The sequence below is a fragment of the Accipiter gentilis genome, chromosome 5 (genome assembly GCF_929443795.1).
Source record: "Accipiter gentilis chromosome 5, bAccGen1.1, whole genome shotgun sequence".
Taxonomy (NCBI): domain Eukaryota; kingdom Metazoa; phylum Chordata; class Aves; order Accipitriformes; family Accipitridae; genus Astur; species Astur gentilis.
In genome coordinates this window covers 37,139,804-37,166,221 of record NC_064884.1, presented here as the reverse complement: position 1 = coordinate 37,166,221, position 26,418 = coordinate 37,139,804, and the positions used below count along the sequence as shown (strand labels likewise).

General features: G+C 40.2%; 1 protein-coding gene across 6 annotated transcripts in view; it reads left to right on the top strand.

The window, feature by feature from the left end:
• The window catches only part of AGPAT4 (1-acylglycerol-3-phosphate O-acyltransferase 4), a 77,305-nt gene that overhangs the window by 16,109 nt on the left and 34,778 nt on the right, over positions 1 to 26,418 (top strand). For 4 of the 6 annotated variants that reach the window (XM_049801656.1, XM_049801657.1, XM_049801655.1 and 1 more), the window contains exon 2: positions 616 to 846. In XM_049801656.1, coding sequence (XP_049657613.1) covers positions 669 to 846 — 178 coding nt within the window. In that variant the 5' untranslated portion in view covers positions 616 to 668. Of the gene's footprint in view, positions 1 to 4; positions 429 to 615; positions 847 to 9,409; positions 9,483 to 26,418 lie in introns of those variants that run through there. The other 2 variants (XM_049801658.1, XM_049801659.1) reach the window with 2 other exon arrangements.

The window sequence follows — 26,418 nt, the reverse complement described above, 5'->3', positions numbered from 1 at the left end:
CAGCGTCAAGGAAAAATTGAACAAATTGTGTGTATTGTGCATAGCCAAGCTTTTATTCTCTTGCCAAAATCAACTGATATTTGAATGTGACAAGGGAAAAAGCCAATAAAGCTAGAATTAAGGGGCTGCTAGTACCTCTTGGTTGGGGACCGTGGCTGGCATAGCCTGTAGAGGAAGGCACAACTTCTATCATAAAGCTCTGAAGCTTGTGTTTACTTTGGAGCTGCTCTTGAAGATAGCAGAGGCCATAGTGTGTGTGTCTTATGAAGTACAGACAATTCAAATCAAAATATAAACGGGTTATTTTGCTCATACTTTATTAATGAAGACCAGATAGAGGACTATTGGAGCCCATGGAAAGGAGTCATATGCTCATGGGTTTTGCAGAATGAAGACTGAAATGTGAAAATTTGTTTCCAAAGCTAAATGTAAATTGATTCAGAAATATGGTATTCTCTTTCCATACTTACTTTTGCAAATGTTGTCAAGCCTTTTTCTGCAATAGAATTAACTTTTATTTTAGTGTATTGAAGTGTAAAACAGAAAATCTGTATTAACAGTCTGTTTATAGAAATAAATGCACTCTGTAACCACTAATACTGTTTGGTTTTGCAGGTTGTCTTCTGAATTTTGGGTCTGAAGGTACCCTCTTGCTTTCTCAGCAAATCATGGACATCGTTGGGTTTCTGAAGTCTCAATTCATTTGCCACCTTCTGATCTGCTACATATTTATAGTGTCAGGACTGATCATTAACTTCATTCAACTCCTTACACTTATACTTTGGCCAATCAACAAGCAACTGTTCAGGAGGATCAACTGCCGGCTGGCTTACTGCATTTCAAGCCGTAAGATTTAATTTTGGTTTTTAAAGTATTTTCATATTTTGTCTTGAGGAAATTGCTAGAAAAATTCTGAAACAGATTTCAAAGTAACCTACATAAAGGTCATTACTGCTTCCTATTGGATTTGTGTGAAGAGATGTCTGCTTTATTGAAATGTCCTGTTCTACTGACATGTTTTGCACTTTTATATTGGGATACTTGCTTGACTCAGGATGCTGAAGAAAGAATGCCTCTCATTTGGCTATCCATCATGTTCCATTAAGCCAAATGAGAAATATTGACCACATAATAGCTGAACTTGCTGAGATGCATTATATGTAGGCTTACAGTGTTAACAAGTCACTTCCAATAATGCTTTCAATCTTTTTATCATGCATGACTTTGTTTATGATCTTGGTTTAAGTTTTCATGTGCAAAAATACTGTTCAGGACTGGGAAATAACAGTAAAAAAAGGAAAAAATATTTGATTCCATGTGCTTCTTTCTTAAGTCAGTTGTAAAGTGTTGTTTCTTTGAACAGGCATTTCAGACTTAAGCTGCGTTTGTATCTTTTCAGTATATGCATATAGTTATAATGTAGAATACAGCAGGTAGCCTGTAAGCATTGAAGGAAGTGGGGGTTGCAGTTATTTTTATTTTCTGGGGGAGATGGGAGCATAAGCTCAGGATATTACTCATAGAAAGACCACACATTTGTAACTGCTGGGAGACGTAACAATTCACTGACGCTTGACTAAACAGGTAGTTCCAGTGAAGTGAATGAGATCTATATCCATTCATTTCTTCTTTGTTAGTAGGAGGTTGGTAGAATCTCCACCTGTCAACAGTGGATTATCAGAGCATATGTAGTTTTCTTGGTATTATCAGTCTGCTTATATATTTGTTTTTAAAGAGCTATGACTGTAGTTTCAGCACTGATTTATTGTAGTGCAACTTCTGACTTCTGCATAATTTGCCTGTGTTCAGTAGCTGGAAGTGTGCTGTTGCGTGTCCACCTTCCAGAGAGATTTCCCTGGATCTTTCTGAAACTCAAAAGTACTTTCTAAAAATGAAACTGTTGCAAAGTTGATGCCTTTTGAGGCTCTCTAAAGATTTTTCAAATGTGATGTCACTGTCAATGCCAAGTGAGTTATGGATGAAATCATACTGGGGAAAACAGCCCTCCAATACAGTGTTTAAGAATTGTGCTGCAGAAATGCAGCAAAATAGTTTCCTTCAGGTCACCTGTTCTGCTACTAGTAACCTGAAAAGGAAAAGTATTGTTAGTATTCATAATGAACCGCTTGAGGGAGAAATATGCCACATGCCTCAAGTTGGAGGCCACTAGGGATTATCTGTCTCTCATCAGTGATTCTGATGTGCAACTATTCAAAGCATTTTTTTAAAACATACTTTTGACTTAAATTTCAAAGCTGCATCAGCATGGATAGGCCCAAATAAATTGGGGGTGCTGTTGTATTATTTCTGTAATAAAGAGAGGATGCTCCTGCTTAAAAAATTAATTTTTGCTGTCCGTGTGTACGTTCCTGGAGTAGTGAGTTCACAAGTACTATTCATTTGTATGTATGAACAGTGGCATGAATATGGCCAGTTTTTTACCTTTTTCCTTGTAGCATAGTGTATGTTTGAAGTCATGGAATGTAGAAGATACTGTACAGCTGTATACAGGTATATATAGGTATATTATTATTGTTTTTCATGCAATGCCTTCTGCCCCATTGGCTACTTAGATATCAGCTACTCTAGAGTCTCCAGAGTGAATCCTTTAGCTGCCCTCGATCTAGTCTCATCTATACTGCGGGCTGGCCACTGTGTAAGAGCAAGTAATACTGCATGCTTGTCCTTGGTTGGGCAGATGGCTTTGTACTCAGGGTTGCTGATCTAGTCTTCAGTGCTGACGCTGCTGGAAAAGGTTGTAAGATTTTTGCCCAATCATGGTCAGATCAAACTGTCTCTAGGTTAAAGACAGTTATTTTAGCTTTACAAAAGAGCAAGCTAGCACTTGATATGAGTCAACCTTACCTGAGTGATATTTGAAAAGCGGAAAATGATAGTTAATTAAAAAAAGTATTTGGAAGAACTGAAGAGTGCAGCAGACCAATTAAAACAAATGTGGTTTCATAGCAGTGTGTATGTAAGATAATGCCTTTTGGGGGCCATCTGTGTGCTGACTAATAAATAACTTAAGCTGGGTCTGTATGGGTCTGGTGAAAGTTATGGGAACAGCCTACACTTTGAGATAATGAAGCTTACCCTTGGAGGATGTAGAGAGGCATGTGCTTTGCAATGGTGGCAACCATATGTTGCTTTGAGTGGCTTGTACAGCCTGAGTCACCAAGTCAACAAAAGAGTGAAATAGAGTGGGCATGGTTTAACTTAAGAATGGAATGAAAGCAGCAGCTGCCTTTGGATCTTGCAAGTTCAGTCAGTTTCCATTTGATGTCAAAAGTAGAGATAAATGATTCCATAAAATCAGGGGAGACCATTTCATCTTTGACACTATGCTCTTTGGGAAAGTTTTTCTGTATTTCAAGTAGTGGCAGAGTTTTCTTCTACCCTTTTTCTTCCTATCTCCTTTCTAATATAAAAACATAGAATATTCTCACTTCTTCATGTGCCATGTCTGCTGTCATACTGCATATGGGAAGCTAAACTGCTATTGTGATTAATGACTTGTCCTCACTTCAGTGGCCCAGCTTGAGTTGGGGGTGCTTATCTGTTCACGTGAATCAAGCCAGACTAGCTCAAGTAACAATATTCATAGAATCATAGAATCATTTAGGTTGGAAAGGACCTTTAAGATCGTTGAGTCCAACCACTAACCTAGCACCGCCAAGTCCACCACTAAACCATGTCCCTAAGCGCCATATCTGCAAGTCTTTTAAATACCTCCAGCGATGATGACTCCACCACTTCCCTGGGCAGCCTGTTCCAACCCTTTTGGTGAAGAAATTTTTCCTAATATCCAATCTAAACCTCCCCTGGTACAACTTGAGGCTATTTCCTCTTGTCTTATCGCTTGTTACTTTGGAGAAAAGACTGACCCCCACCTCACTACAACCTCCTTTCAGGTAGTTGTAGAGAGCGATAATGTCTCCCCTCAGCCTCCTTTTCTCCAGGCTAAACAACCCCAGTTCCCTCAGCCGCTCCTCATAAGACTTGTGCTCTAGACCCCTCACCAGCTTCATACCATAAAATGGCTGTATGGAGTAACTGTGGTTTGGTAGTTGAGGACATGTAGCTGTGTGAGCTGCTACTTCTGTACTGTGAGTGTGACAACAGCACTATAGCTTCTCACCGTAACTACTGACAACCCAGCAGGCTAAAGCTATAGACTTCAAACTTCTCTTCGTCAATGCAAACTTGAGAAGAGGTGGAAACCTGCTTTCCAGTTTGAATTTACAGTGGAAAGGATTAACTAGAGCAACAACTTGCTTTTAATGGAAAAGAGCAGATGTAATGGCACACAACAAGTTACCTTCAATAATTGGTGTTGAGAAGTTGTTTTTCTTCAAACCAGTTGTGAATCTGGGTTGGTCAGGTAGGGTGAGTTTAGCTTCTCTACTGACCTGCTTCATTATAGATTAGCACTGGGGAGAACTTTCTAATGACAGTGTTGCAAATGAAAAAATAATTGGCTTTGATAAACTGCCAATTTTTCTGCCATGGCTTTTTATGAAATTTGAATTGGGTAAATGTTCTTTAATTGCAGATTGCAAGCCTTGTTCAGCTCAAAGTCTCCTGCTCCCCACAGCGTGTGTTAGCCAGATTGCAGTTTGGGTTGCTTTTATATCTCCAAGATACTTTTCATGTTTTATTATGAATAAACTCTTCCTGTTTGATCCCATTATCCCATTTCACAAATATCTGCAAGGTAATGGTTAGTTCTAGTCCTCCTTCATCTGTATGTCTCAACCTTTACTGAAGAGTGTTAGTTGCGGAGAGTGAACATTCAGCTTGAACAGACTTTTGTCTGTATTGGTCCTGAAATGAGCTAAAAGACTAATAAGGGTTACATACCCTCTGTTGTGTTTTGAGTTTAAAGAAACAAAACAAAAGAAAAAAACCCAAACCAAAACAAAAACCTGAAGCCTTTGGGCTTCTAACTTTCAGAAAGTATTTTCTGGCTCCAAGTGTATGTTCAGTGACTGGTTCAACTGCCTTTTAATCCCCCTTTTGCAAAATGACAACCCTGATAGTGCACCTCTAATAAGGAAATTGAACACTGCAAACCCCTACAAGGTGGCAACAATAAAAATTTTAAAAATAAATGTGCTTGTAAGATGGCATTAGAACAAAGGCTGGGCCAAGCAGTCAATCTTATTTTTTATTTTTAAATAATTTAAGGACATCTTGTCCTCAGTCTCTTTTTTCCAGAGAACTGAGAGCCGAGATGTATGCCAAGGAAGAAAGCACTTAGCGTGGAATACATCACAGTTCTCATGGATGCTGTTTGTGCCTGAATTGGAAGAGGTGGGAATACATCTTCCTCTTGCCCTTTATCTGAGGACAGCAAACCACCACAAATGGTGTACACAGCTTTTTTGCACTAGCTCGTAAAGTTGGCCAAACACATACAGGGTGTCTGGGGTATTAGTGCCATGTGTGCAGATGGCTGCGTAGCTTGCTGGGGCAGTGGGAAAGTGGTTTGTACTTCGTGAACCACTTTGTGCTTGGTTAGGCTGGTGCAGTGCTACCCCGGGGTGAGGAGAGCTTGCTGGGCTCCTGCAGGCTGTTTGGGACATAACTCTGCCATGTGCTAAGACTGTGAGAATGGGACACAACACGTACAGGACAAATGGCTTCTTTAGTGGTGCTGGGTGTATTTACTTGGGAAGGTATTTTGCCTGTGAGTGGAGCAGTGATTGATAACTTGTCCTCTTGCTGCCACTGTGTTGGGGGCAAATTAGCTTCTCCTTGTGCTGAAACCCACCTTGCGCTCCCAGGGTGAGTGGCAAACTGGCCTCCCGCTGACTCTCTGCACAAGGTGAACTTTGCATAAACAAAAGATCTGCCAACAATGGCACAGTCGTGGGGACAGGTGCATAAGGGCTTTAAAAGCAACCGACTTAGCTTCTAATCTGCCTTCGTAAATAAATTATAGTAGTACTAATACCTATTCTTGTGCTATGTAAGGGCTGTTATTACACCTCTGGGTAAAGTTACACTATGTAGGCTGCAGTTTGTAAATCCCTCTGAGGAAAGGCCCTTCTTTGAATGGAGAGAGGCACCCTTATGCCTGCTCATTGACTGCAGCAAAACCAAGATGGAAACTGATTCTTCTTATGACTAAGCTTTCTAGAAACAAAACCAGAGGAAATTGAGAACTGTTTCAAGTTCATCATCTTGGCTAGCTGTTATGAGACAGTAAAACTAATTCCTTCCATGTACAGCTATGGGCTTTGCAATGTGAGAACAGGGCATCCAATTAGGGCTCTGGGGCAGTATTGGGGCCATGTTAATCCTCAAGTTTGCTTTGTTTCCTTGGATGTAACCCACTGCACCCTTGGAGTTCAGAGGAGCCGTTGGCCATTTTGGTTGTTGTTCATACTAAGGTGGTGCTGGGGCAGAGAGAAGAACGAACTCTCCTCCGGTGCAGTTGAGTAGGTGGGAAGGGGTGGGAAGCGAGAGGGCCCTGGAGAGACAGGGCTTTCTTCTTCCTCCACTTCCCTCTGTTGCCATCTCACACTGCAGAGGAAGCAGTCTGCTGTTGTTCAAAGTATGCCACACTGTCCTTAATATAATCCTGTAGTGTTTTATTTATAAAGCAAATTGAGTTATGCTTGTCAACGTAGATGTAGCAAAGAGCTTTCATAGGGCACTTAGGACTGCTTTCTTAGCCTGTTTGCAAAGTTGTTTTGAGTAATGTGTGCAAAATGACTTTTTCTCAAGTGCTTCTTTTCCATATAAGCCTTTGTTATCTTGGTTCCACACACCACACTCATATGAAGCCACTGGTGAAGGCTGAGAAGTTTGCAACAAATACTGAGGGAAAACTGGAGGCCAGATTTGATAGTCAAGCAAAGAGAAAATGTTGATTTGAACCTTTGGAGAGCTAGACCATCACCATAGCCTTCTTGTTTTCCCTCAAGCCATGCCATGGGGATGACTGTAGAAATAGAGTGTACTAAGGAAATGCCCATGTTAGTTTAATGTAGATAAACTATGTTACTGAGGGCAGGATAGTTATGGTAGTGCAGAGATCTGAGTAAGTGGGTGCCCAAGTACCTACCTGGGTGGTGAGGTGTTTGTTGCAGCCTGCATCAAGCTCCATGCTGCTGTGGCAATTTTATTCTCAGCACTCAGGCTACCTTGGGTATCTCTAGACAAACCATTGCCATACCTCTTTTCTGTAATGTAGTCTTAGGTTTCTTCCTGTGTTCCCTGCAAATCTGAAGTAGGGGTTTACATGTCAGACTTGGGGGGTATCCTGCTTGTAAGTTCCAATCATCAGTGTTGATCATTGAGCTTCGTAGAATAAGGTAGATGATTAGCTTTCTCTAAAATCTTCTTTTGTTAGATTGATGAATGTCATTGAATCTTTGGATTCTTTTGCTCTCAAAAATTAAATTCATAAGGGTGTATCATGTGTGACAGATTTTGTTAAATATAAAATATGCTTGGAGCAGAGAAGAGTGTATATATGTCATTGTGTGGTAGTGTTTAATTTTCTAACTTGCTTTGTTTTCCCTTCCATGTAAGTAATGTAGTAACATACTTAGCACTGCATCATAAAAAAGATCTAGTGAAAAACGAGCAAAGTGACAGGAGTGATCTCACCTCTTGTTGTTAGCAAGGACAGTAGAATGTGACAAAGTAGTATCTAATTTACTGAAGCTATCAAAGCAGGGGCAGCAGGAGGTATTCCTCCAATTTAAAAATAATACATAACAAGTTATGAACTCTGTAGCAGTATATTGTTAGCTTCTACAGCTAGATTGCCTTTTAGTGTTTAAAAGTAAATAATTCCATCAATGTGGGGCAAAACTAAGCTCCAATTTTAAACAGTCTGCGTATCTAAATTTTATGACTTCAAGGTTTTGTTTTTGTTTGCCCAAAACATAACAGTAGTCAGCAGTTTCGCAAAGAGCTTTCTAGATTGTACCTCTCGTGACAACATGTCTGTTGGTAAACAAAATGTATCACTATTTGTTCACAAAATAATGCTGAGAGATCAGTAGACTAAATGTTTCGAGCTATGAAGTACAGTGCAGCCTGTATTGGTATGTTTTCCACAGTGCTCTTGCCTGCTTCATTCTGGGGGTCTGAGTCTTATTCTAGGGGCGGTGGGCTGGAAAGTAGACTGAGAAGTATGCCATAATACTGAAATATGAACTGCTTGACTCTTCAAGTGATAGGCTGTATAATGACATTCATAAAGTCAGTCAGGATCCATTTTAGGGGTAGTGGGGAGATCACACCATTTTTGTTTTTGGATGGGATTTTGAAATGTTTTTTTGTTGCTGAGGATTCTCTTGTCATGTGATGGCACGTGCCTCGGTATCCTACTGTTGTCTGAATTATTGTCCCGCAAGCTTGTGTGTGCATGGCCACATATGAGCATACACAGTTTCTTTCTGGTAGATTGTATTTGCTCTTATGGTTGATTTCCCTTTTGAAGCCTTCTAAAGGATAGAGGTAGATCTCTATCATGCTGAAATGAGTTTTGCACTCAAAAACTATTAGTTTGCTTTGCTTTGACAATGTAGATATTTTGTTAGAGTAGAAATGTCTAATCTAAAGTATCATCTACTCTAATTTGTTAATGCCTTCCTCCAGCCTGCTTCCTAATACCCTTTTATACCTGTTATGTACTTGAGGCAGCAGTGCTGCTGGTTATCTGTACAGTTCCCCACTGAGACCAAACCTTGAACTTCTCTAATTTGGAAAGACTGAAGGAGCCAGTCACTGCAGCAGGTTCTCCATTATTTTGCTAGTAGAGTAAGAGAATGTGTTTGTTCTCTGCATCCATCACAGCTTGAACTCCCTTTTTTCCAGATTGTGTTAGTGGAATTATATTCATCTCTGCGAGTAAGTCCTCTGCAGTGACTAGCAAATGCCTCTATATTTTCCCTACTACGATTAACTTTCTGTATCAACTAATAACATTTCAGTCCCTCTCATTTTATGCCACTTGCAGGCGTTGTTATCCAGTTTTCATGGTGGTTCAGGTATTGACAGTGAGCTTTAGTGGATCAGCCAAGACTGTATGCTGATTGCAGGCATGCTGTGCGAGTGTAGTGCTGTTCTGTTCATGAAAGTGTGATTGAGTGACATCTGTGCATGACCTTTAGCAGAATTCCTAATTCAACCTAAAATGGATATGGTCTGTTATTACCAGCTCTTAGTTTAGGAGAAAGGGACAGCTTTCTGGGAAAATGGATGTGAAAAAAACTTTTGGTTCTGATGCTTTCTATCCAAGACTGATGAAGAGCTAGAAAGGCACTTAGTCTGATCTTTAATGAAAAGAACATCTTCACTATCATTGCATTGATATTATTTTGCTGTTGCTGGAGCCTTTGTAGAGGTTGCTTCTCTTCATTTTCTTTTTTTTTTTTTGCCTCAGATTCCTGATCTGAAGAAGGGTGATGGTGATAGCCTGCAGACTGGAGAGAGGGATGGCAGGGAAGCAATAGAAGGTGAACCACATTCTGTTTGGTGTCTGGCATCTCACATCACAAAATTTCTAGCACCTCTTGTTAAGGATTAGATCTGGCCAGCAAGCTTCCTAGATTCCTGAACTGGGGTAAATGTGGAGTATTTGTATGAAAGTACTTACATCTGACATGACATAACTGAGGAACCTAATCTCTAATGTTCCAAGTCATAGCACAGAATATGAAGACATTAATGTTTGTATGAGTTTGGTGCTACAGTTGTTTATTCATTAAGGGTGAATATCACAATCAGAGGATCAAATTCTTCTTAAGAGACATTGCATATTTGTAGAAACCCCATTTTAGCTGTAGGGCTGATTTTAATTGCTGAAATGGTACTAAATCTGAAGTATAGCCTCTTGATCCTACGTAAGCTTCTTGCAAAGATGCAGAGTAGCTCATTGATCACCATCACCAGTTACAAGCAAATACAAACTAGCAGTAATCCAACCCTGTCTGGGGAAGAACACTACTTTGATAGGCAGAACTACTGGGGTAATTTTGAATTCTCCTGTGTTTGGTCTCTTGTGTTTGCACCAAGTGAGGTGCAGTGTGTCTTGTCTCATTTGCTATTGGTTGGCTACATGTTCTGCCTCCCTGCTCCCTTTTGAGCAATGTGCACCACTAAAAGTGTATACCTAGGTGATTCTCCCTCTCCCAAAAGCATGTAAGTCACATAGTAGCAAGTTGTTGTAGAGTAGGTTTTCCAGCTCCTACTGCAGCAAGGATTTCAGCAGCTGGTTCAGTGAATGTATCTGGTGTCTGACTAACTTTTTGCACGAGGATTTCCAAACTGGTAGGAAGCAATATTTCCTTTCAGCAGGTACTTGAGGTTTTTCAGTGTGACAGCTGAAAGGAAAGAGCTTCCGAATGTACATGCTTGGTACTCCTCAGGTGGTTATTTCCTGTGACTTGTTTGCAACCTGCAGGTTAAGGCTTCTTACTTGAGGATTATGTTGTTTTCTCACTTTGGAGACTGTTGCAAGGTAGCAGGGTCTTTTTGGGCGATCTAAATGTATGTTGCTGAATTTCCTTTACATCCATCTTGGCGTAGTCTATGCTTAAACATTTTTCTTCCAACACCATGTTCAGAAGTAGGAATCCTTTAACTCTGGGTAAGAAACCAAATGGAAATGTATGCAAAACAATTTTTTCATTTACCTGGTTTTGGAGAGGCAGTTACCATTTTGCCAGACTCATTTTGGTCCTTGCTGAAATAATATTCGAAACAATGGAAGAAACCACAAAGAGATTACAGTGCAATTGTTTGTGGGTAGATGGTTTTGCTCTTCTGTTAGCCCACTTTTATTAGTATTTTATATCTGTGTGCTTTTTCTGTACTCAAGCAAATTGCATTGCAGTGTCAATAACTAACATTTCCTTTCTCTCATGGTGTTAAAGAAGCAGGAAGTACACTTCAGTCTGATTATCAGTTCACTTAGCTGTGTTTCTAAATTGAATCTCCAGTATACTGCATCTCTTGAGCGTGGGGTTTTCTTTGAAAGTCGAAAAATAAGTGAGCCTTCTAATACAGGAGGGGTTTTCCATTGTACATAAATTTCTTACTGCTCATTGGTACTTATGTGGCTCTGCTAAAACAAAAAAATCCAGGAATCAATATGTACTGCTGATGAAAGATTTTGATGAATGAATGTATCTGCTGCCTGTGTTAGGTAAGGAAATATAGAGAGTGATTGTACAGACTTAATTTCTCGCTGTCACTTCTAAAGAAGCTTGCCCTTGGTTTTTGGGAAAGCGTGGGAGTTCTGCAGCTGTGAGACTTTTGACAGGGGCTCTCATTAATATAGCTTTGCTGCTATAAAGGAGCTCCTTTCCTGCATCACCCTTGAATGCTGTGGAGAGTCTTATTGGATTTTTTTTATTTTTTTCTTGAAGCAAACAAACTCAATACTATTGTCTGACATTTTTCAGGCTTTTCCCCTAGCTCATATGTTTTTCATCTAGAGATGTGCAATGTGCTAGTACCCTGCAGTTTGCTGAGGACTCTGTATTGGCAAGCTAGCTGTGGAGAACTAAGGAATCTGTTACTTCCTTCAAACTCAGGCCATTTCTCTGTAGAGCCTATGTGATAGACTTTTGTAATGCTATTCTTTGTACAAACGCAAAAGATAGGGAGGGGGATGTTAATGTTGCAGTGTTCAGAAAAGTGCTTTCATTGACTGAATTGGGTTCTATTTTCAGAAATTGAATGCAAACTGATCTCAGCTGAATTTTTCAGAGTTGTCCTACCCACAAAAATATATCAATTAAAGTTTCATTATTTGAACGTGTATTGCCTTTTGTGCTCATAAAGGAGGAAGATACACAGGCAAAATAGCTAATATAAGTCTTCAGTTTCCAGATGTTCTTCGTCTATCTAGAGTTTAAACTTGAGACCACAGTACATTTTGGTTTTAGTATGACACTGTATTTTCAGTATTTTTTTAAATGCTAAGAGTTCAGAAAATTTCTGGTTGGATTGAAGCGAACTACAGAGTTTGTCTTCCTTTTGTCTTCATAGGCTCCGACTCAGTGCTAGAAATCTGCATTAATTCAATTTAAGGTTTCCTGAAAGGTAATTTAAATTTCCTTAACTGTATGGCAATAGCTTGTAGCTTCCTGTAGGTGCATGCAGTCCTCAGGTGAGAATTAGAGAGGCTGGAATGGCAGATCCATGAGTCTTTGAGATACGGACTTTATTCTGATAATAAGTGATGGATTTCTTCATGTGGAAAGCAAATGATGGTTGATAAATAGACTATTGTGCAAGTGCAGGTGAGCAGAAGGGCAAGCAATGTCCCAGGAGCATCCCAAACTGTGTGGGTTACACTATTGGACTTAGTGACTTAATAGGAAAGACAGGACCTGATATGTGCTGCTACTCAATGGATGTGCTATGTAAGTAAGTCCTTGAAAAGTTCTTTTTCTATGTTGGAAAGATGGGAATTGGACTTCTATTAAGAGCAGTGGTATGCTAGGTTCTTCCTGTGTTATGTAGGATATTGTAGTGTGGTAGTAATCTTCAGGACTGTTTTTCAAAGGTGTTCCTGTGAACAATATGAGAAGGTTGAAAATACTGTTGAGTACTTTGTCCCAAACGGGGTGGGAATGATAATGCTGTCTCTGACCTTCATACAAAGAGTAAGAGTCAGGATGCTGGAGTCTGTCCTTTATTTCCAGTTTGTGTCATTGATCTGTTGCTGTAGAAAAGTCCTGTAATCATGATCACATTTTTACACAGGGAAGACCAAAAAAGGGATAGGAAGGTTGTCTGTTTGCATATATGAGCAGTGCCTGTTGCAGGTGGGTACTTTTGTAGGATGTCTTTCTTGAGATAAGAAAAATAACTGTTAGTAAAAGAAACCCATGGGACCAACTTGTCTGTCTGGAGGGGCACTTTTACTGAATTCTGGTGTTACAGTTAGAGGGTCATTCCTGCTGCTCCCTTTGGTGCCTCATTAGGTCTTCAACAAGGGGTCGTGTGCTGGCCTTCAGGGACAGTCCAGCTGGAGAGAGGAGCAGGAGGAGATGCCTGCTTAATTGTTATCTGCACTGACTGGTCCTGTTGCCACAAGGAACTGCTGGTTTGTTGAAACATAGGAGTATTGCTAAATTCCTTGGGGAGGAATGATAAGAGGAGCCTTCAAATGTGAGACAAATATCTCTGACACATGGCTGTTAAATAATTAATTTCCCTAAAGAGTTTGAAAAGAGCATTTCAAAACACTGACTACTGCAGATCTGTATGTGTGTTAGACCCGTTGTACTTGCGAGGCTGGCTTTGTTCCCCATGCTCTGTAACTCGGAAAGAAGAAGCTGTTTTGTACGCAGATTGTGTAGGGATAAAAGTCAGAAAAAAGCTGTGAAATGAAATGTTTGAAGTGTGCAGCTGTTTTTTCCTGAAGGGGACGTTGCTTTTGACTTTCAGCATGGAGATAGTTTAAAAGGAACAGTAGCTAAAGCAATGAACAAAACTTGTTTCTGTATTCCTCCACCCCTCTAGCTCAGGACTGCGCTAGAGAAGGCAGCATCAATTGAAACCTCTTGTTTCAAGAATACATATGCTGACTTAAAATTTCTTTTTTACCTGAAGAAAAATTGTGGTTTACATTTTGTGGGTGTTATGTTAGAAGGAGAGAATCTATTTGGTCAAATTTGAATGGGAATGGGAGCTGGGCGGAAGCAGGGAAGTGAGGTGCTGTGCCCAGTACACATGCAGTAACTGGAACGGTCCTGTGCAAGGCTCGTGCCCAGATCAGAGCTGCTCGCTCAAATACTAGAAGCAAGCCTTAATTTACAGGTTTAAATCACAAGTTCTCAATTCCTATCTTAGGCCCTATGAGGAGGCTTGTGCATTTAAGGTCTTGCATTAAATCTGATTCTGATCTTGGTTCCCAAAGCAGTTACAGCTTAGCTGTGTTACAGGAACACAAGCTTGGCCATATTAAACTGTCTGTACTTTATCTCATTTGGTATGTTTCATCTGAGAAAACATCGATGACACTCCATCAAAAAGGATGAAACACTTTTTATCAATAAAGTGTTAGTTGTCTTCGTTCTGTAAGAAAATGAAATGGATTGTGTTCATGGAGCTGAGGCACAGTGAGCACCAGAACTATTCTTGTGTAATATCAGCCTTCAAAATTAAAGCCATAATGTTTCAATAAAGCAATATATTTTTCACTTATTACTAGCCAGTTCATGCATGTGTACATGCAGGTTTTAATTCTATGACTAAGCAAGCATTGAGGTTAAATTGCCAAGAAGATCAAACCACAGATAAATCTTTAGCTTTGTAATGGGTATGATGAGTCTAGTCCTTATTTTGTGTAACTCAGAATGGTGTAACAGTGACGACACTGCAGTTGAGGATTATTTTTATGCCAGTTGAGGATCTGGTCAACTTAAGTAAATGTCAGTGTATATTGGGGGGAGAGGAGGGGGCAGGGAAAGGTGGGAAATAAAAATATCTGTGCGCCATCAGTCTTCAGGAACTAGTTTAATTATGACTAATGCAAAAGTCATGTTTCAGCTTAAAGTTGCATTTGATTCTTATAGTTTACAGAACCAGCTGGGGTGGGTAGGATGGGCTTTTTTTGTTTGGTCGGTTTGGTTTTTAACTACATAATATATCATACTCTCTCCTAATCTGTGATTTTTATCTTGAAGTTAAGTTGACAAATTACTTAAGTGTTGGGAGGAGGTGGTGGTTGTTACTTTAAACTGGTAGTTGGTACTTTAACGTTCCAAATGACACACTTAGGAAGCGTTCCTTTTAGCATACTATTCTATGCCAGTCACAGGCTACCTCTGCGTAGAGCATGCCTTTGAGCAATTATCAGTGAGCTCTGCTTTCAGCAGCCTGTGCGTGCTCTGTGCTTTATAAAAGAACACTGCCTTGCACACTTGCCTGGGAACTGTTTCTGTACACTGCATGCCCTGCCTTTCTCTCTACATCTAAAAGGTGAGCAATGGCAGTAGGCTCTGTGGCCAGCCTAGGGGCTCCCTCTGTGCCCCCCACCTAGGGATGTTAGATGAAACCCTGCCTCCTGTCTGCATTCCTCTTTGAGTTGTGTGGGCTTTTTAAAATAAATGGCCAGCTCGGGTTTGAAAATCAAAGTGTATTTTAAAACAGAGTTTTGAATCTTGTTTTAGATTTTTTCCTTTGCTGTTCAGCTTTTTTTTTTCTTAGCTAAGAGCAGAGCAAGACTTCCTCTTCAGGTTTGGGACTGGGCCCTTGATCTGGACCCTCTGTAGAAGAAGCTCTAGTCCCTCCCGTGCATCTTTCTCTGCAAGAGGATGTACCACTCGCACAAAGTTTATAAATCAAAGTCTTAGTTGGTCAACTTCAGGATCTGCTTGCTTGGTCCACTGCTGTACTGTGTCAAGGAGTGATCTGATGTGCTGCAATGTCTGGATTTGGAGGACTCTGGGCTGAGTTCTTCCTTGTGGAAGCTTCCATGCAAGCTTCATCCCACAGAGCCAGGCTGTTGGAGGAGCCTTTACATGCCATCTGGCTGGAGTGTTGTCCTCTGCTCCTCTGCTGTGTTTTCACAAGCTTCTCAGTTACATCCTTAGCAGTCAGAAAAAAATTGAAAGGAATGATGCTCACAGCAACCTAGGTCATGAGTGATTTCTGTCCTTCAGCTGAACTTGCTAACATTGCTTCTTCCACTGCTATCAGGTTACATGACAATTCCAGTTGGAAAAAGATCTGAACTGGTAAAAACTACAGAGTTTTCAAATAACAGGCCCATAATGAGAGAGGACGGGAGTACCTCTAGGCTCTTCCTGTCCCTTCTCCTTTGTTCTGTTGTGGTGCAAGCTGTTGCAAAGACATTGAAGCAGCTGTGTCGATAACACAGGAGGTTATTGTCTAAGCCTTCTAATAAGGTCGGTAAATTCAAATGGTAAATAGTGTTTATTTGCACTGGCTTTCTGCTTTCCAGCTTTTCAGGCAAGACTTTTAGAGACGATCCAAATGGCCTGCACAGAACCTCAAAGACCTCAGGCACAGTGCCAGCTGGCAACCTAACAACTCTGCAGTCTGCCCTTGATGGCTCTGATATAGCAGTTAGAACGGGTGCTATTACTGTGCTTCTCTTAATCTCAAGTGGCTGAAGTCCTGTGAGAAGTCCAGATGTCCGTCAAGAAGGGTTGATCTTAGAAAGCTGTAAGTCTTCCTAATACAAAGAAGAAATGTCAGCCTGTGCATGAGTGTCCTGGTTTCAGCTCGGATAGAGTTAATTGTCTCCCTAGTAGCTGGTACAGTGCTATGTTTTGAGTTCAGTATGCGAAGAATGTTGATAACACTGATGTTCTCAGTTGTTGCTGAGTAGTGTTTAGACTAAAGTCAAGGATTTTTCAGCTTCTCATGCCCAGCCAGCGAGAAAGCTGGAGGGGCACAAGAAGTTGGCACAGGACACAGCCAGGGCAGCTGACCCAAACTGGCCAACGGTGTATTCCATACCATGGGACGTCCCATCTAGTGTAGGAACTGGGGGGAGTGGGGGTGGGGGATCGCCACTTGGGGACTAGCTGGGTGTCGATCAGCAGGTGGTGAGCAATTGCATTGTGCATCACTTGCATATTCCAATCCTTTTATTATTACTGTTGTCATTTTATTACTGTTATCATTCTTAGTTTCTTCTTTTCTGTTCTATTAAACTGTTCTTATCTCAACCCATGAGTTTTACTTCTTTTCCCGATTTTCTTCCCTATCCTACTGGGTGGGGGGGGAGTGAGTGAGCGGCGGCGTAGTGCTTAGTTGCTGGCTGGGGTTAAACCACAACAATGAATTAAAGCAGAGTATTTCAATCAGTTGTAAATCAGTAATATGTACAGCCTAGAGGATGGGAAGAGGATAACTTTGTGTTCATCACCTTACAAGCTGATAAACGCTGCATCCAAGTCAGTGAGTCACATGGGTCCTGTGTATCTTTAATTTTGAGAAAATTGGGGCAACAAAGGTGATAAAGATAATTCAGAAAGGAATTCTCTAGCTAAGTTCAAGGAAATCACTGACTCTTGGAATAGCCTGCCTTCTTTGTTCTGGGATTTCTGTACAGTTTTGATCAGTTTGTCATGGGAGAAAATTCTGATACCTGATATGCTTTGTGTAATATTGTATCCCCTGCTTAAATCTTGAAGTTTTTCCTGTTTTATCTGTGATTCTGTTGTGCTAGAAATACTTGTGATGAAGTTGAAAGAAATATCAATAGTGCATATGCATCTGATCTCGTGATAAGTCTCTACTCCCGACACATGCACACCTTGTTTGCATGATGGGTCTTTATTTTGCTGCTGCTGTGACAAGTCAGATTGTGCCTTTTAAAAGAAGCAACAGCTGTTCCTCCTGTACCTACTTGAAATGGTATGTCTGGCTGCTACTCTTTATAATTTGCAAAGCATTGCATAGGAAAATGTCTTGGGTTACCAGAGAAGCACAGCCTGCCTTTTGTAACTGGCAGAGGCTGTCTTTTCAGAAACTGAATAGAAGAGAGTAAATTCGGAGCCTGTTCATTATGCAAAGTTGCCATATATCACGTAAGCTAAACCTGTGTTTCCTAGGAAAATTACTCAAATAATTTTAAGAGTACAATACTGTTGCAGCAGACATGCAAAAGCAAGAAGCTAGTTACCTCTGTGCACAGTATTTCTTCAGCGTTACATTGAGCCACTGGGAATACAGAGCAGGAAGCCAGTAATGTGGTTTTTTTATGTGGGCACCTTTTTAGTTTGAGCAGTGAGAGGTTAGGCAAATCAGTGGTATCTTCGCATCCCCACCTGCTGGAGCACATGAGCTGCAGGCTGTCTGAGCAGGTCGCGATGTTCCTCCTGTGGATTCGTTTTCTAACTTTCTTGTTGCACTTAAGTGCTGAGGAAATATTAATGCAAGCACAATCAAACAATGTGATTTGAGAGGCACTGTTGTCCTTACCTGTGGTGTGATATTGTTGTATACTTTGGGTGTATGTCTTTCTTAACAGAATGTACTATTTCTGATGTGAATTATATTCTTTGGTAAGAAAAAGTGGGGATTTTTGTTTTTTTTTTATATATTTGGATAACTTCAAGGGGTTACACACTACACCCATTACAAAAATCACAGCTTTATGTGTACTTGATAGGTATATTTGATCTGTAGTACTTTATTTTTAATTCATGAAAGCCATTTGTTTGATTTGTAGTTTCTGACCTTATTGTCCCTTTAAAGAACACTTTGTGAAAGTCACTGTTAGGGATTAAGAAGCTAAAATAAGCACTGGGACATAGTTCTTGTCTCTCAAGACCTCACGTGATGAGATGCTGTAAGATTACAGGCAGAGACAGGGGATTCATGGAATGCAAGTGAAAAATGAGTAATGGTTTTGTTCTGAACAGTGTTCTCAAAGTGATAGAGGTTCCGTGGCTATTCACCATTAACTCTGATGGTGTAATACAGGTACTCAGTCAGCTTTTTGTTTCCAGTCCTGAAATTCAGGTAGAGTACATTGTGCATAAGAAGACTAAGCAGAAATATTTGCCTTGACTTAAGTCTAAGAATAAATTGTTTGTAGCGTATTATTTCTGGTAATATGTGGGTATTTCTTTATGAGTGCGCTGGTTCTCTGAAATCAAAAGCCAAACGCAAATATTACTGGCAAATACAGAAACCTTAGATGCCATTACCCATAGTTTTCTTGTTCTTTTTATGTGTTTACATCCCTATGAAATGTAACCCTTAGTACCTAGAGACTTTATTTAAAAGCACTGCAGATTTTCTTAGGATTTTTGCTCAGTTTCCTAATCAAATTCATTTTTCTTCCAATTTGTGCTGGAGATTGCTTTCTATGGCAACTGGTAGTCTTTTTTATCATCAGTCATTTTTATCTGAGATAAATGCACATCCTTTCTCATTGGTGACTGAAAATACAGGATAAAAATGTTGAAGGCATGGATTTAAAGCAACAAAAATAACAGGATTTTCTGTCTTGATGTACCATTTTGTTCTGAAATGCTTTCTTTCCCAAGTCCAAATTTTTGTTTGATTAGAAACTAAAGAGGATAAACTTGCTATATGTAGAAATTAACTGTTGTAAGAATATATGCTAGAAGGAGAGAAATGATGTGAAAATAGGTTTCCTTCCTAAATATGTGGATTAAACATGAAAGATTCACTTCAGAGCCTAATCTTTAGATGATCTAATTAGTACATATAAGCAATGCATATGGCAAAAAAACCCAGTTACATGAGTGTGTGGGCTCTTGTTCTAAGTGGAAGTATGAGTCCTAAATATGGACAATGTTGATCACCCTATAATTAGGGAAACGCTAATGATTCATTATGCCAAAGAAGTCAATTGTGATTGAATAAATGCAAGTTAAGACTATGATATCTATTAACTTGGTTCATGTTTGCTTTTGTGCATACTTGAATTTTCAGATCTGAGCCTACTGGAAGGTGATTTTCAGCTGAGAACTCCTTTGAGAAAGGTTTTTGGCTGCTTCTACTCTGCTTAAACAGAAGCCTTTGCATATTGCTGCAAGATACTGGCTTCCTCCTTGTCCAGTGGATGCTCGTTGCAGCCTGTGGTAGCTGCATTAGCTACCACATATGCACAGCTCTGCATTGTGTTTCTTGAGCAGTGATGGAAGAGAGGAGACATGGGTCTATAATGCAGTCTGTTTGGAAAAATCTCACTTTTTTCCTAATGACAGGAAATAGGACTAGAAAGGAGTTCCTGTATCATCGAAATAAATTCATACTGTTTCTAGCAGCAGTATAATATACTCTTTTTAAGATGAATCTTGTTCAATTTATAAAGCTGTTACGTATTTTTAACCTGCCAAAGCAATTAGAAGCAACTTCAGAACATCAGATACCTGTATTTTCAGTCACTTCAGACACGATTGCTCTTGTGCTAGTGGCATTTAGCTCAAATGTTTCTTTTTCTGCACTGTTAACCTCCCGCATCCTTAAACCGTATTTGTGGGGAGCAACCCAATCCTCTTTCAGCATTTGTTTGATAGCTTGAGTGAGCCAAGCTTTTCTGTTTTCCAGTCATCCTGATAGCCCTGGTCTGCATCTGCTTTGCTTCAGCTTTTCTTTCCTGAGTGTGGATGTCTGGTACTGAGATTATCTGGCCCAGAGATTATCTCAGTAGTGCAATGCACTATTCCCTTTTGCTCCAGGAACAAACATCCTAATGCTGTCTTTTTCTTTTGTAGAGCTGCATAATACGAACGGGGCAGAAAATTTCAGTGGCAAGTTAATGTTCCCAGATATCTCTCTCCTCTGTCATTTCCAAATTATGAGGCTGTATTTTATTAGTTCTGCAAGGCATCAGACAGTGATCTGTCCTATTAAAATTAATTCCATTTCTGTTACCTTGCCTCTCAAGGTCATTTGATTCTTAAAGTGTGTTCTGACTTTGTATCATCCACAAAATTTATTAATTTGTGTTGAATGCTTTAGTCCTTAGAAACACTTCAGGGAGATCCTTCTTTATCCAGATTGACCAAAAGACATCAAAAACAGATGCACTTTTTAGTTTAGTTCTCCTTTACAGCTGTTTACTAATCATCAGTTTCTTTTTGGTTTAATAGCAATTTCTTTTATTGTACCATATAAATGGCTTAGCATAGCCTGAGTGTGTTAGATTTGAAGTCTCTCTTTTGTCTATAAAATCAGAGTTATCAGATAATGGCATATAGACCTGCCTCTGAAAAATTATAGAGTGTTTGTTTTCCTAAATTCCAACTCTTGCAGACCTCTCTTCTGAATAACTCTTTTTTGTTTTTGTTTTGTTTATGTTCCCATGTAGTGCTGAGGCCCAGTTACTGTGTCTTTAGTTACTCTGATCATTTATCTACTCACCAGTCTAAGTATTAGTAGTATGTTTCTACTTTTCTCTATTTTTAAAAACATGGTGCCATGCTCAATCTGAAACTATGTTTTTGATGAGAATTCATTTCACCTCTGATTCAGTATTTTGGGAGGTCATCTGGGTCTCATTCATTGAGTTTTGAGTTTTGCATTACCTTTATTTTCATACTGCTTCCTTGTCAACAGTCTTCCTTGTTGCTTTCTCATTCGTGAGAAAAAGCGGTTGTTTTGTTGTTGGGATACTTGCTTATCTAAAGAAATGTCTTTCATCCTGGCTAGGAGTGAATCAATGACTGTCTTAGTCATTAGCTGTAGTCATTAGTTTGCTCACCATTCAAAGACAGAATTTAATCATAAAGAGTGAATTCTTTATAGTTGTGCTGGGTCTAGCTGGTACGGATATTTTTTTTTCTTAGTAGTCTGTATGGTGCTGTGTTTTGGATTTGTAACTAAACCAGCGCTGATAACACAGCAGTGTTTTGGCTATTGCTGAGCAGTGCTTGCATGGTGTCAAGGCTTTAGCTTTTTCCCACTCTGCCCCCACAGAAAGAAGGTTGGGGGTGTGCAAGAAGTTGGGAGGGCATGCAGCCAGGACGGCTGACCCAAACTGACCAAGGGCATATTCCATGCCAGCAATAAAAACTGAGGGGAGGGCTGTTTTTTGGAAGGCAGCCATTACTTCAAGATAGGCTGGGCATCCGTCTGCTTGTGGGATGGGATTGCTTTTGTGTTGCTTGTTTTGGTGAGTCATTCCCATCCCCCCATTTCTTCTTCCTCTTTTCTGTGCTTATTAAATGGTCTTTCTGTCAACCCATGAGTTTTCTTGCTTCTGCTCTTCATATTCTCTGCCCTGTCCCACTGAGGATGGGGTGAGTGAGCGGTGGCTGTGTGGCACTTAGCTGCTGATCAAGGTTAACCCACAACGGTCCTTTGTCACACCCAGTTTGGGGCAACACAGCTGAGGAAGTGTTTGACAAAGGGAAGAGAATAATCAAGATTTTTCTGAAAGCTGATTTTGCCATAAACCAAAGCAGGGTCAAAGGACCTTCATGAGAGATCCAGTTTTGGGGAATAATACCTCAAGATGGGCATCATAACATCCCAGTCCTCTGGGGGTATAGAGGATCTGAGGCTCACAGCACGCTGAATGAAAAAGATATTAGCAATGTACGAAGGGAGTTGAGCTGCTTCAGAAATAGTTGGTACAGAAGCACAGCTCCTCCTAGCTCCTTGGCTTAGCTGCTGACTGGTGTTAACCCATAACATGTTTTTCTCAAATAATATGAAAAAAAAAGTATGGGGTTCATCACCAGACTTCTGGGTCTATCCCAGTGGAACAGATTATCCATCTATTCCCCTCCTCTCCCATTCACTGAAATCTAAACTGACCTGATTTACTTATACTGTCTTTTCACAAAAAGAAATATCATGGCCTTGGTTATTGAGGAACAAGAAGCAGAAATCTACTTTGTTTAAAATGTAGGTAGCAGTCCTGACTTGCTCTTCTACTCTGTCTCTCCTAGCCTTTTCTGTACTAGCAGGTGGGTTCTTTTTTCGCCTGTACCATGCAAAAGTTTACAAATGTGTCAGGTATTTCTTTCTGATCTCTGAAATCCTGTTCAAAACTGGTAAAATTCTTTAACTGCCTGTGCCCATCTAGTGGCTCCTGTGTTTAACAATATTTGTAACTTTTAATGGTGTTACCTAGTGAGTTTTTTACTTGTGTTTGCATCTTCAATTATTTGGTTTTCTTTCCTCTGTTTGTACATGCTCTAAGTCCTGTAAATAGCTGTTGTTTCTTCTGAGAGTTTATTAAGTGGTGCCAGATTCTCAAATTTTATTCAGAGCAAGTTGCTCTTGGCCCTTCTGGTATCGGGAGGGGGCTTGAAAAGAAACTGTAGAGATTCAGATGCCTGGTGGCAAGTACTTGTCCATGCATTTGGTGTTTTATAAAACTTTGGGACCGGATTTGTAACCACTGCGTAATTATTTCATTTGATTTTTTGAGTCTATCAATCAGAGATGGCACTTGCTTATGCTTAATGTAGGTCATGCTGCTCTCATTTAAGCTTCTGTTTTGGGATTTAGGCAGTAATATGCCACCCTAGCCATCAAAATGAGAACTAAAGTAACCTCATATATGCTCTTCATCCACGCTGTCATTGCTGCAACTTCATCAGCAGGACACAAAAGTTAGTCCTTGTACACTCCCCTGGGTAAGGCATGATGCAGGATCACACTTGGTGAAGGCATGCCAGGAGAGGGGTGTGTGATGGATCAGGTGGTGTTTTGCTTTGTCCCAGGGTGGGCCTGTGTGCCAGAGTATGAAAGTTGTTCGGTTGTCTCTTTAGAAAGCCATTGCTGTGCAAGCCCAAGCTAAACTAACTGATAAGGGCTATCAAATGCTGTATTATGGATCACTGCAGAACACTTAACACCTTCTTTTAAGTTGTTTCTCACCTCCTGCTGATAACTAATTCTCATGAAGAACTGAACCTTGAGGTCTTTATAATAAACCTAATGGTCATGATGTAGTGAAAAGGTTTACTCAAAGCAGCTAAGTAGGGACAGTGTTTCTTTAATTAAAGATCTGCAGGCTTAAAAATAATAAAACCTACAAGTAGGAGAAGGATGCTTGAAATAAAAATTATTTTCAGTGTGTGTGCACATTAGGAAAAAGCCAATGGTGTTCTGGGCAACGAGAAACCACATCCGGAAGAGATGCAACTGCCTGGTTTCATGCCCATACAAAGCAAGTGTTGGTGTCATGGGAACTTGCCAAGCAGCATGTTTTCTTTCACCTTTTGTTGGTACTAACTCCTTTGATCAGCACATGCTATACTGACCTCAGTCATTTGTGGCAAAAGCAGCACATTGTCTTTGTTGGAATATAAGATTGATGAAGAGAAGTACATTAAAAGAATTTCCTGCAAGCAAATGCTGAAATAAATGAGTCTCAGAGCCTGAATATAAGAAAGGACTGGTCTGTGTTTATCTTTTTCCTTGCAAGTGCATCCAGTAATTTATTGTGGTGGGTGGGGAATTAAGAGTCATCATTTCTGCCTTCCTCTCTGTTGGTGATTTCTGTCCCTAAAAACACAGCCATGTAATTCAAGGGAGTTGCTTACAGGATCTGCCATGGGGACTGGGGCAAAAAATCTTCAAAAGCAGACCTGCAGTCAATAGAGAAAGGTTTAGTTTGTTGGGTTTTGGTTTTAAATTTGTGTGCACGATTTTCCCCCCATCAGCCTCCCACCTTTTGCTGCAAAACAGATTTAAAGGAGGGGAAAAGAAGTCCAAAGATAGCAGTGATTGTATCACCAGCTAGGGTGAATGGGGGGGGAGTAGGTAATGGGTGGTGGCACTGAGGCAAGAGGGGTTGGATCTTGGTTTTCTCTTCTGTTTAAACCAGTTGACTTACACATTTTCCTGCAGGTTGAAGACCAGGTCCTCTGTCTTGGTATGGACCAGATTACTCCATTGCATCTCATTGGTGCTTACATGCACACCTGCATGTGGTGCTTACATGCACACCTGCATGTGTTGCTCATGCAGAGTAAAGAAGGGGAGGTAATCTGCTTGAAGCTGGAGAGCTGATGGCTTGTCTGGCTGGGCTCTGTGAATGACCTCCCCCTCGTCTTGGGGAAAGGGGGAAGGCATTGCTTGACTTCCTAGCTGCAGGTTTTTTCCCAAGAACTAGCTTTTTGTTCCCTTCACAGGAAATAGGTGTATTCTTTTTTATAATAATAAGTTATTTTAAATTTTTTTCTTGTAGATTTATAATAATGTTCTAGCTCTGAGCTCCAATCAGTGCAAGCTTACAGCAGAACTCCTGCCTTCAAGTTTTCCTCATAATTAATTGTAGCTCCTGCAGAGAAGAAGGGAGTAAAGACCAGAAATAAATGGCTGGTCAGGTTAGATGGCATAGTGAAGCACTAGAATAGGCTGTGTAAGGAGGCTGTGAAGTCATCAATACTTGCAAGTGTTTTGAAAACCTCCTAGGCAGTATTGCAGTTAATATAGTAGGTATTATTCAGGGGTTTAACCCTGTCTGTGGTACACAGAGGGCTTTTGAGTAGTCCAGAGGAGATAATAGACTTGCTTTTCTTAGTTACCCATAGACTTAATTCTATGGAAAACATTTAGGAGGTGCACCTAGTACATGTAGTCTGAAAATCTGGAAAGATAGTAAATTATTGTAAGTCATTCTTCCACAGACAGGCATGGACTGGACTATGCTGTCTGTCAGTCTGTCTTTAGCCTTATTTTTACATTTTTTTTAAAAAATGCTTTCCCCAGTCTTCTATGCAATGTACTCATTCATCATGCAGCTGTTCACACTGTCTGATCTTTGAAATGGTGGTCACAGCTTGCCCACTTGTCTTGCTTTTTATTTGTATTGGAGAGTTTACTATGCTTTTACCATATATTCCCATAGAATTTTCTAAGCTGTCTTACTTGGTGTTGCCTTGATATGTAGGTTGAACAAAACGCAGAATGTCATAGAGGAAAACAGCTCTGTTGCTCTTCAAAACAGGTTACATACTTACTTGAGATCTTCAAATTATTGTACTTATTGAGTCAATACATAACTATGCTTTTAGTTGCATTTTAAAATAGGCATTTTATGGTTAATCTTGTAAGCAAGTGTTTCTGTGGCTTATCAAGAGTAGTTAGCTAAAGGAATTACTAACAACTTTTACAGAAGAACAGTCTTAGCTGTTTTAATGACTCATTCTTGCAAAACTTTGAGGTGGAAAATAACAAGTCTCAGTAAACTCTGTGTGTGTTTCCCTTCCCTTAAATGTTTGTCATATAACTAGTTATAGTTCAGGTCAGCCTTGGAGATGTTGTATTTTTAGTTATTTGTTCTATAAGTGCAGGCATTGAGGGAGTTGATTTGCGCAGTGAAGGGCTAGGAAGCAGTCCGTTCTCGCACAAGATAGGGGCTGTTCTGTGTAGCAGGGTGAGGATTTTTTTTTTTATTCCAGAAAGGTAGAAAACTTCAAAATTCTAAGCAGAGAGAGTATCCGTATTAGGCATTTGAAGGCATGTTTTCTCCCTACCACCAGCCTCTCCTGAAGCTAGTTGTAACATACCGCAAGGAGTCTGCCATCAAAGCAGGGATGAGATATTTCAAGTTCTTTTGGTTTTTCCCCTTCCTTTGCATTAATTGTGTGGAAGTGTCACTGGAGGAGTTGCTTACAAGGTAGGATCCCCATGACTTGAGTGAATGTGAATTTACCAGTTCAGTTCTGATGTTCAAACTCCAAAAACTCATGAAAAGGGGTGGGGAGAAGCCTTGGAAGTCTTGGATCAGCCCTGGTTGGGAGCAAGAGAATCTTTTTCCTCCATATAAATAGATTTTTAGTTATACAGTCTGATAGGTATACAAAGAGAAAGAAAGTTATGCTGATCATCTACACTGTGAAGGAGGAAGGGAGAGTGTATATGAATGACCTTGTGCTGCTGAGCCACCACAGCAAGTTTCTGGGTAATAAATTTCTGTGCAGGCTGTGGAATTAAGCTGGTGCAAGAGTAGCACAAACT